Here is a 9776-nt window from a genome sequence, read left to right as displayed (position 1 = left end):
TAACTAAGCCAAAAATGCATTAATTTCGATTCGGAAAGCAGTTTTGTGTTAGTTTTCATTAATTTAAAAAAACTGCATACCAAATTTAAAATTTTAAGAAATCAAAATTTTTGGCCATTTTTGCTAATTTTAATGATGTTACCCCTTATCAAATTTCGCAAAAATGGCCAAAAAATCGATTTCTTCCGGACATGTCTAGAAAGATTCCCTTGTTGATGCTGATCAAGAATATATTTGGTTTATGGGGTCGAAATGTTATATTTTTAAATATTCCAAACTATATTTTTGTAGCTATATAATTTATATATAGTACATTTCCTATCTCCTAAAAAAAATCTCTAAAAATTATTCTGAAAAAAAAAACGATAATTTCAAATATAAAAACCATCACAAGTACATTTTTCAATATTGCTTCTTTATTTAAATTTCAAGGCGTTTTTCAAGTTGGAACAAGTTTGTTGGAGTCACGCCTACTCCTTCGATGAACCTCGCTCTAACCGCAGCAGCCAGCCTCACCCTTGGGTGGGGAATCCGGCTCATTGGCGGCATATCGAACGCTGCGCACCACATGGTGATGGGGGTGGTTTGGTGTGTTGTCACCTGCGACCATGGCCTCCTGTTGAGCTTGAGCCGTAAAAGCGCAGAGAACCAGGATGAGAGCGAACAGGGCTAGGAACTTCATGGTTAAAGCTGGTTTGTTGTACAGATTGCTGGAAACTGATGCCTTTGAGCTGACCAGAGGCTCTTTTTATACAGAAATCGGTTCACAAAACTTGATTTAACAAAAACATCTGTGAGGTTGCACAATCGGGATTGTGCTTATTAGAAATAAGTAATTCATTATTGAAATGTGTAGCTTGTTGTATTTGGCAGCGATGGGTAACGCCATAACGAAACACTATAAAGCTTAACAATAGGTTTTTCACTTTTTTTTTTGTACAAATGGAGCTTCTATAATTAAACAAGGTTGGGAAATAGGAAAACAAAATGGTAGGGTTTTTTTTTCTCAATAAAAATTCCGTTTTTAAAAACTAGGGTGTCCAAGGGTCAACATAAGGGCAAGGTGCGGTTAGAAATTAGGAGACTAATTAAGCATTAACTAAATTGATTGTCCTGGAAGTGCCTGGGCGGCTCATGTGCTGTTATTGTTGCTGGGTCGCGGCTTTAATATCAGCTTCCCCGTGTCATCACAGCTCATATTAAAGTCTCCTAGCACTGTACGCGTTCTCGAGGTGATTATCTGCGGGGCTATCACCAGCTTCTGGATGCCCAGGGTGAAGAGGACAACTGAAAGGGAGAGGAGAAATTAGTTTTTAGAACTTTTGGGAAGCATTTCTATATATTAAACTACAAAATAGATTGTTAAATAATTTTAAAATGGTTTGTTTTAGATTACAAGTAATTTATATAAATTTATTTGTTAATTCTCTTCATTTTTCTAGAAATCTAGTTTACTTTTGACTTCAATAATAAAACAATAAACTAAAACAAAAATAAACAAACACAGTAATCTTTGCTTTTCTAATCAGTACTTGGCTAGTAAACCATTTCCTAGATACGCTTTAAAAAAAAAAAAATAAAGAAAAGAACTGAAAAATAGATTTTGGACCCGTTTCTCAAGGATAACTCTTACTACCTGGCAAGGTCCTTGAGAGTTTCTCTTTTTGATAAATTATATCTCTATAATTTGAATACTGACAACCCAACCCCATTCCCATTTCGATTTTTCAAATGTCCAGCAATATCTCAAGCCAAAACAAGTTTAACCCTTAGTGAATAACATTAAAAAAAAATATTTGTTGTAAACTTACTCAGCGCGAGAGTGGCAATTGTGAAAATAGGATGAATAAACAGGGACTCGGTCAGCGGGACGGTGGTGGTGCGCGGATCCCTTAGCCAGTACCACGCACTTATGGCCGTGCACATGGACATGGCAGAGAGGACAACTGCAAGAAATTCTACGGTTATCAAAGCCCGGAGAGTGCACCCGCGGGTGAAGGTACACTTACTGCGCCAGCGGAAGGTTGATGGCCGGTACGAGGAAACCACTTCGGTGAGGCGCCGCTCGAAGGCCTTGAGATCTGCAAAATGAAATCAAGGATAAACAAAAACAAACGTAGTTATTAGTTGGTAAACATAGTCAGCCCCCCGGGTGACAGTCGGTTTAGTGCCAAGCGGGGTTTTTCAATTTAAACCGACTGACACTTGCCTTCGCAAGCGGATGGTTCCATTGCAGCAATTTCCTCGATGCTCGTGGCCGCCTTGATGCTTTTAAATTTGTCCAGCTTATAGATTTTTGCGAAATTTCCGAGATTTGGATTGGATTTTCATAGTTTTACTTTTTTTCTATGTTTTTAATGATATTCGCCGTTAGCCAGCACTGCGGCAGGTGGCGTTGACCAACACTAGAGGGGCAAGGCGGAGGTAAAGGGGGTTAGAAAACTAAAAAAAACTACGTGATTATAAATAAAACATTATTAATAGCTAAATTAAAATGTAGTTTCACATTAAAACAATATATGTCTCTAATTTTTAACTGCATAAATGTTAATTTTTAAACCTTGTTATGCAGAAATGAATCTTGTATCCCCTTTGTCCCCAAAAAACTATGCTCTACCTACGCCCATGCCTTTAGGTATTTTTCTGCCAGCCCAAACGGTCACACTAACACAGCTGGTTGCGAAAAAAGGCGGAAAAGTCGTGTAAAATAATAAAAACTGTTTATTTTGCAAACAAACAGCAAAGTTACAGTGCTTAAAAACCGCAATGAATACCACAAAAGTGCCGCCGGAGTGGAAGCGGCGTGTCAAGTCGGAGTACATTAAGATCAGGCAGCAGAAGCGCTACAAGCGGGCGGATGAGATCAAGGAGGCGTGGATAAAGAACTGGTAGGTGGCGGGAAAGGGAAGCTGCCTGTCTGGAAGCCCAGAAAGTGTAAAAAACATAAAGAACCTAATAAATAACCCACTTTTCTCTATGCCCAAAGGGATGAGCACAATCACAATGTGCAGGATCTTTACTGCGAGTCGAAGGTTTGGCAAGCGAAGCCCTACGATCCGCCGCATGTGGATTGCGTTAAACGGGCCGAGGTGACCAGCTACAATGGCATACCCAGTGGCCCCCAACGTATTCCCATCTGTGTGATCAATGCCGTAACGCCCATTCCGACCATGTACACATGGGCACCCACCCAGCAGAACTTTATGGTCGAGGATGAGACGGTCCTGCATAATATACCCTACATGGGCGACGAGGTTCTCGATAAAGATGGCAAATTCATTGAGGAGCTCATTAAGAACTATGATGGCAAAGTCCATGGCGACAAGGATCCCTCGTTTATGGACGATGCAATTTTTGTAGAGCTGGTACAGGCTTTGATGCGTTCTTACAGCAAGGAGCTGGAGGAAGCCACCAGTCCTGGAGGCTCTGTCAAGTCGGAGACACTGGTTAAGCTGAAGAAGGGCGATGATGAAGACGAGGAAGTGGATTTTGAGGCGGAGGAGCAGAAAGAAGAGCCTAAAATTGAGGAGAAAAAGGAGCTGGCAGGGGATGAATCTGAAAAGAAGGAAGCGCTGTCAGGCGAGGCAGATGTTAAGCCACCAGTGGAGGTTGCCAAGGACAAGCTGCCCTTTCCGGCTCCCATTATATTCCAGGCCATCAGTGCCAACTTTCCCGACAAGGGCACAGCACAGGAGCTGAAGGAGAAGTGAGTTGAGGAAGGCAAAGTCGAGCTATAACTATATTCTTTATTCGCTTTCCCAGATACATTGAGCTCACTGAACACCAGGATCCTGAACGCCCTCAGGAGTGTACACCCAATATAGATGGCACCAAGGCCGAGAGTGTCTCCCGGGAGAGGACCATGCACTCTTTTCACACTTTGTTTTGCCGGCGTTGCTTCAAATACGATTGCTTTTTGCACCGTAAGTAGAATTTCCCCCTTGAGGATGGGCTTACCTAATGACTTTACGTTTTGTTTTTGCTTTTCTTTTCTTTGTTTTTGGAAAACCCACATAAAAAAACAAAAAAATCTTTACATTTTTAAACCCCAATACGAAATTCCAAAAATTTTTGTATTGAATTAATTGCAATTTAGGTAACCATGTGCAGGGTGAGTCGTTGTTGTAGTTGTTGTTTCTCGATAACCACAAGCACACACTCTCATGCCGTTAGCCATATATGTCCACCTGCTCCTCCGCCTGCGCATACTCATCTAAAATTTATATTTCTGTGGATAAATAATTGGCCTTGTTTGTTGTCACGTGTCTTAAATTGAACTCTTTTGGTGTTGCTCACCTCACCCACTCATTCCGTGTGGCTTTGCCTGGACCTCATTTCCAAGAACTCACTCTCTGTATTTCTGGAAAAAGCAGTAACCTTTGATAACCCCTCATTTTAACCCACCAAAAAAAAGCGTTTCATGGACATCCAAGTCAAGGATTTTTACATCTTTTTAAAGTTTTATAATCCAAATCTCTCTCTACAGGTTTGCAAGGCCATGCGGGTCCCAATCTTCAGAAGCGTCGCTATCCAGAGCTCAAGACCTTTGCCGATCCCTGCGGCAACTCCTGCTACATGCTGATTGTAAGTTGAAAAAGGATAACTTACAAGGATAACCTGGGTAAACAGCTCTCTCTTTTTCTTAAAAGGATGGCATGAAGGAAAAGCTGGCTGCTGATAGCAAGACTCCACCCATAGACTCTTGCAATGAGGCCAGCTCTGAGGATAGTAATGACAGCAATAGTCAGTTTAGCAACAAGGATTTTAACCAAGAAAACAGCAAGGATAATGGTCTGACAGTCAACAGTGCAGCTGTGGCTGAAATCAATTCCATAATGGGTGAGTTTTACTACTTCTGCAAGACCTACTTTTTCCTAATTCCCAACTAATAACCTTCAGCTGGCATGATGAACATCACCAGCACGCAGTGCGTGTGGACAGGCGCCGATCAGGCCTTGTTTCGTGTTTTGCACAAGGTTTACCTGAAGAACTATTGCGCCATAGCTCACAACATGCTCACCAAGACCTGTCGTCAGGTTTATGAGTTTGCCCAAAAGGAAGATGCCGAGTTTAGCTTTGAGGATCTACGCCAGGACTTTACACCCCCACGTAAGAAGAAGAAGAAGCAACGTTTGTGGTCTTTGCATTGCCGCAAAATTCAACTGAAAAAGGACTCTTCCTCGAATCATGTTTACAATTATACGCCCTGCGATCATGCTGGTCCCTGTGACATGAACTGCTCTTGTATACAAACTCAGAATTTCTGTGAAAAGTTTTGCAATTGCAGCAGCGATTGCCAGAATCGTTTTCCAGGATGTCGCTGCAAGGCTCAGTGTAATACCAAGCAGTGTCCTTGCTACCTGGCAGTGCGGGAGTGTGACCCAGATTTGTGCCAGGCCTGCGGAGCGGATCAGTTTAAGCTGACCAAGATCACGTGCAAGAATGTGTGCGTGCAGCGGGGACTGCGTAAGGATCTACTTAAAATACCTTTACATTTTAAATATTTCATTGAATTTCTTGTAATTTCTCAATGCAGACAAACACCTCTTGATGGCCCCCTCGGACATTGCCGGCTGGGGCATCTTCCTCAAGGAGGGCGCCCAGAAAAACGAATTCATTTCCGAGTATTGTGGTGAAATCATCTCCCAGGACGAGGCCGATCGGCGTGGCAAGGTCTATGACAAGTACATGTGCTCGTTTTTGTTTAATTTAAACAACGATTTCGTGGTGGATGCCACGCGCAAGGGCAACAAGATACGTTTTGCCAATCATTCCATTAATCCCAATTGCTATGCCAAGGTAATGATGGTCACTGGGGATCATCGCATTGGTATCTTTGCCAAGCGAGCCATTCAGCCCGGCGAAGAGCTCTTCTTTGACTATAGATACGGGCCCACGGAGCAGCTCAAGTTTGTGGGGATTGAGCGAGAAATGGAAATTGTTTAAATTTGGAATCTTTTATAACAGAAAATAAATATATATTTTGATTAACTTCAAACGGATTTGGCCACATTAGCTATGATGGGTTTGGGCCGTGACTTAAAAATCAGCTTTTTGGTGCAAATGGCACGTACAGTGTACTCGGTTCTCTGGCTACTTTTGTGCTCCTGGGCTATGGTGTGATCCAAGACGGTTCTCTCGGCGCCAGTGGTGGCATTCAGCAGGCTCATGTCCTGCGAGGGAGCCAAGCTGGTGTCCAGGAGTCGCTCGCCATCGTTGGTCTTTGATTTTTCTAGAACGGCAAAGGGTTTCTCCAGCTTTTGTTCACGTCCTTGGAGTATGTGATGGCCAATGATGAGGATCTGAGGGAGGAAAATGTGTTTTAAATTTATGTTTTATGGTTTTTTTTTTGAGTATTTTTACAGGCTGTCCATATTTGTTGTAGTAAAGATCGCCTATAAACTGATCGTGCATGTCCTGGTTGGCCCTCACTTCCAGGTCTCCCTGCAGCTCTATGATGGCCCAATCGCCTTTGCCAGCGTTTTGTCTGGAAAATAAACGAAATTATAAATGTATTTAAGAATTTTAACTAAAGGAAAATTCCTTAATAAATAAAAAACTATCAAAAAATAACTTTTCTTCAGAATTTTATTCAAAATTCACAGCAAATTACAAAAGAGTAAACTCCAATTCCTAGCCCCTGAACTTCTTAAACAAAGGATGCACGCTTCCAATATTCTTCCTGCGATGCTCATAGTAAATGGCATCATCGCCGCCCGACATTGAGCTCAAACCGCCAGCACGCTTGGTAGTGCCGCCACCAGTGGGCCGGTACCCCGGCTCTCCCGGCAGCTTCTCATCCTCGCAATCCAAATCAGAGGCGGAGAGTACGAGCTGTAGCAGCTGGCCCTGCTCTTCCTGGGTGCCATACATTAGATTCGTGTCGGTGTCCATGCCCTTGAGATGGGTGATGACCTTGTAGCTATAGCCCTGGTTAACCAAAAAACGTTGACGCTTGCGGGAGTAGCTCATCTCCATGGTGTCCTGCGAGACGAGGGTGTAGAAGAAGGCATTGTACTCTTCGGCAATGGCTCCTTTTTTGGCACGCAGAATACGACCCAGACGCTGGGCCTCCTGACGTCGCGAGCCGCCATGCGAGGAGATCTGGATAAGGACATTGGCCTCAGGGAGATCGAAACTAGTGTCGGCCACTTTGGAGACAAAGATGGTGTTGACCTAAAAGAAGAAAAGGTTTAAAAAATCTAATTTTAATCAAATTTTTGGTTTCCCTTCTCACCTTTGAGTTAAATTTGAAATTCTGCAGAATCTGGATACGTTCGTTTTGCGAGGTGGGTCCATAAATAAAGGGTTTATTCATCTTGATGGCATAGTGCTTCAAAGCAAACACATTATCCGAAAACACAATGGTCTTGTCGCCGCGTTGCTCATGATATTTAATCAAAAACTGGCAACTGCGAAACTTGGAGGGATTCATCACATACAGCAGCATCTTTTTGGAGGTCTTGGTGGTCAGATATTCGCGATAAAACTCCGGCGACATGGGACACCACACCTCGGCACACTGCACCCTGGCAATATAGCCCTTCTTCTGCAACTCCAACCAGTTGGCCTCATAAAGCTTGGGACCAATCAAGAAATTCAAATCCGCAATCTTGTCATCCTCACGCAGCAGCGTGGCCGTCAAGCCCAGCTTGCAATGCGACTGAACGATGGTCAAAACGCGACGGAACATTTTCGCTGGAATCGTGTGCACTTCATCCAGCACCATGATGCCCCATTCTTGTTCTTGTAACCATCGCATGGTCTGCTCTGCCTCCCAAGAACGCTTTTGGGTGTGTGTGATCATGGAGTAGGTGGTCACCAGTATACCACAGCCCATGGGCTTGTCCTTGGCCTCGGAGGTGAATCGACAGATCATGCTATCATCCGCTGTGGACCACATTTTAAACTGTTGCTTCCACTGCTCCACGGAAACGCCGCTGTTGCACAAAACCAAGGCACGCTTGCGCACTGTACAGCAGGCGGTGACGCCCACCAGGGATTTGCCGGCACCACAAGGCAGCACAATGACACCCGAACGGGCTCTGCCATTGCCAAACATCTTGCGGAGACTCTTCTCCTGGTAAGGACGCAGAACAGCGGCGGGTTTAAGGTCAATATTGATGTCTGGATTGTTGGTATCATTGCGGAAATCGTACTCCGCCAACAGCGGATGCTCAATCTCAATGCAACGCTTCTGTATGACCTCGATTTTCTCCTGGGCCACCTCAAATGACACAGTTTTCAGATTCGCCTCGTCTTCATCCTCTTCCTCCTTGTCGATCTTTTCGTAAAAATCAGTGATATCTTCGGGCACAGCAGCACCATCAGCACCAGGAGCACCTCCAGCTGCTGCTGCTGCTGTGGGATCATCGGCTGGCTTTTCAGCACCCGCTCCTGGCGGCAGCTTGGTGCCAAACTGTGTGATGGCCTTGCCATCCATGGTTCCCTGGATGAAGCCCTCGCCCTCGCTGCGTATCAGACGGCATTTCTGGATCACAGGATCTTTGAGAAGCTTCTGCAGAACCTCCGGGTGAGGTGACTCTATAAAGTACTTGTTGTGCTTGAGGACCAGCTTCACCTTGCCATACGAGAGCGTGCAGAGTCTAATAAACTCCAGGATGCCTTCGGGTATGCTGGTCTTGCTCAGCCTCTTGAGATACTCCACAATATCATGGGTTTGCAATCCCACAGAGACGGCAGCATACAGGCTGTAGGCGGTGAGTTTATACTCATGGATATGCTCTGGCCGGCAAACAGGTTCCGAGATGGCTATGAGAAAGTCATGGGCATGCTTGTACACTGGCGAAAAGGACTCAAGGAAGACGTGACCATTGGGAGCCACCCAAAGTGGACGATTTCCATGATCCTGGCGCAGTTGCATCTGTGAGCGGTAATCTTTGGCCCCGTACTCATCTGTGTTGATGTGTTCGTCATTGGTCTCGGCATTCTTGGAGGCTGCACCGGGCACACCATCTGATTCTGTGGCATCCTGGCTGTCGTTTTCCTCCACCAGCTGAGTGAAGGCCTCGTCCTCGGCACGCCGCTTTTTTGCTGTGGGTTATCTTAGTAATTATAGCCAAATTCTTGGGTTTTCCATAGACCAGAGACTCACCGAACTTGTCGGCGCCACTGCGGTCCTTTTTTGACTTTTTTGGCGGCCCCATTTCAAATGGAGAGCATAAAATTCAATAGAAAAGAAACCGACGGACACGAAATTGGCGAAATAGCAAAGCAGTGTGACCAGGTGGCAGTTTAACAACTTTGCTCGAAAATGGTTGCGCAGAGACAAAAAAACAAAGCAATTTCCAGGTGGAAATTTAACAAAAACCTTAAAAACTATAAATTAAAACCATGATAATGCAGGTTATCAATAAGATATAGTCAACCGATTCCACTGCGAGGCACAAAATCGGTACGGCGAAACCCGACCTCTCAAGAGGCGTCAAGAGGGCATATCTTTGCCGCCTTTTTTGTTTACACTTATTCACACCTTATTTTTACGTTTAATTGCATTCTAAAACCATTTTTACTTACGTTTTTACCACAATAGGCATTTTGTTGTTGTTAAAAATGAGAAATAAGAAATAATAATAAATAAACAAAACTAATAAAAGCACCAGGTTATCAGTGTGACCGCGTTTTGCTGGCTGAAAAAACCAAAAGGTGTTGGGTAATGCTGGTACTTTGGCCCCACTTAGCGGTTTACAGTTTAAAAGCCACTGGAAATTCAAAATTGAATTGAAATAAAATTTTAAAAATTGTAAACTTAATAA

The 9776-nt window shown here is 43.9% G+C and overlaps 4 protein-coding genes across 5 annotated transcripts; 1 reads left to right on the top strand and 3 right to left on the bottom strand.

The window, feature by feature from the left end:
• Positions 1 to 394: 394 nt before the first annotated feature.
• Positions 395 to 2381, bottom strand: Cnep1r2 (CTD nuclear envelope phosphatase 1 regulatory subunit 2). The gene is made up of 4 exons (XM_017162814.3): positions 2210 to 2381; positions 2010 to 2081; positions 1812 to 1946; positions 395 to 1287 (listed from the first exon to the last, which is right to left on the bottom strand). The coding sequence occupies exons 1-4, from the start codon at positions 2229 to 2231 to the stop codon at positions 1133 to 1135; spliced, it is 384 nt and encodes a 127-aa protein (XP_017018303.1). The 5' UTR covers positions 2232 to 2381; the 3' UTR covers positions 395 to 1132.
• Positions 2382 to 2617: 236 nt separating this feature from the next.
• E(z) (histone-lysine N-methyltransferase E(z)) lies at positions 2618 to 5946 on the top strand. 2 transcript variants are annotated; one of them, XM_070286141.1, is made up of 8 exons: positions 2618 to 2888; positions 2987 to 3706; positions 3763 to 3923; positions 4097 to 4111; positions 4487 to 4584; positions 4650 to 4839; positions 4900 to 5466; positions 5537 to 5946. In XM_070286141.1, the coding sequence occupies exons 1-8, from the start codon at positions 2767 to 2769 to the stop codon at positions 5944 to 5946; spliced, it is 2283 nt and encodes a 760-aa protein (XP_070142242.1). In that variant the 5' UTR covers positions 2618 to 2766. The 2 variants fall into 2 exon arrangements, with proteins under 2 accessions (XP_070142242.1, XP_017018402.1); XM_017162913.3 differs by lacking the exon at positions 4097 to 4111 and having other exon boundaries at positions 2629 to 2888.
• A 1-nt stretch (position 5947) lies between these two features.
• On the bottom strand, positions 5948 to 9648 carry LOC108071949 (chromosome transmission fidelity protein 8 homolog). The gene is made up of 3 exons (XM_017162915.2): positions 9538 to 9648; positions 6364 to 6487; positions 5948 to 6302 (listed from the first exon to the last, which is right to left on the bottom strand). The coding sequence occupies exons 1-3, from the start codon at positions 9555 to 9557 to the stop codon at positions 5994 to 5996; spliced, it is 453 nt and encodes a 150-aa protein (XP_017018404.1). The 5' UTR covers positions 9558 to 9648; the 3' UTR covers positions 5948 to 5993.
• Positions 6571 to 9266, bottom strand: hay (ATP-dependent DNA helicase hay). The gene is made up of 3 exons (XM_017162912.2): positions 9116 to 9266; positions 7238 to 9054; positions 6571 to 7176 (listed from the first exon to the last, which is right to left on the bottom strand). The coding sequence occupies exons 1-3, from the start codon at positions 9165 to 9167 to the stop codon at positions 6634 to 6636; spliced, it is 2412 nt and encodes an 803-aa protein (XP_017018401.1). The 5' UTR covers positions 9168 to 9266; the 3' UTR covers positions 6571 to 6633.
• Positions 9649 to 9776: the final 128 nt, after the last annotated feature.

The sequence above is a fragment of the Drosophila kikkawai genome, chromosome 3L (genome assembly GCF_030179895.1).
Source record: "Drosophila kikkawai strain 14028-0561.14 chromosome 3L, DkikHiC1v2, whole genome shotgun sequence".
NCBI lineage: Eukaryota > Metazoa > Arthropoda > Insecta > Diptera > Drosophilidae > Drosophila > Drosophila kikkawai.
The sequence above is the reverse complement of the archived record's forward strand: the minus strand, read 5'-3'. Positions and strand labels throughout refer to the sequence as shown.

Excerpts from the sequence above, each read along its gene's own strand:
- LOC108071949 (XM_017162915.2), bottom strand. The coding sequence starts at position 9,557 with ATGCCTATTGTGGTAAAAAC. Across the intron at positions 6,488-9,537 it reads ATGCCTATTGTGGTAAAAAC|ACAAAACGCTGGCAAAGGCG; the intron begins GTAAGTAAAAAT and ends TTTATTTTCCAG. Across the intron at positions 6,303-6,363 it reads ACAACAAATATGGACAGCCT|ATCCTCATCATTGGCCATCA; the intron begins GTAAAAATACTC and ends TTCCTCCCTCAG.
- hay (XM_017162912.2), bottom strand. The coding sequence starts at position 9,167 with ATGGGGCCGCCAAAAAAGTCAAAAAAGGACCGCAGTGGCGCCGACAAG. Across the intron at positions 9,055-9,115 it reads CAGTGGCGCCGACAAGTTCG|CAAAAAAGCGGCGTGCCGAG; the intron begins GTGAGTCTCTGG and ends GATAACCCACAG. Across the intron at positions 7,177-7,237 it reads ATTTCAAATTTAACTCAAAG|GTCAACACCATCTTTGTCTC; the intron begins GTGAGAAGGGAA and ends TTCTTCTTTTAG.
- Cnep1r2 (XM_017162814.3), bottom strand. The coding sequence starts at position 2,231 with ATGGAACCATCCGCTTGCGAAG. Across the intron at positions 2,082-2,209 it reads GGAACCATCCGCTTGCGAAG|ATCTCAAGGCCTTCGAGCGG; the intron begins GCAAGTGTCAGT and ends TTCATTTTGCAG. Across the intron at positions 1,947-2,009 it reads ATCAACCTTCCGCTGGCGCA|TTGTCCTCTCTGCCATGTCC; the intron begins GTAAGTGTACCT and ends AATTTCTTGCAG.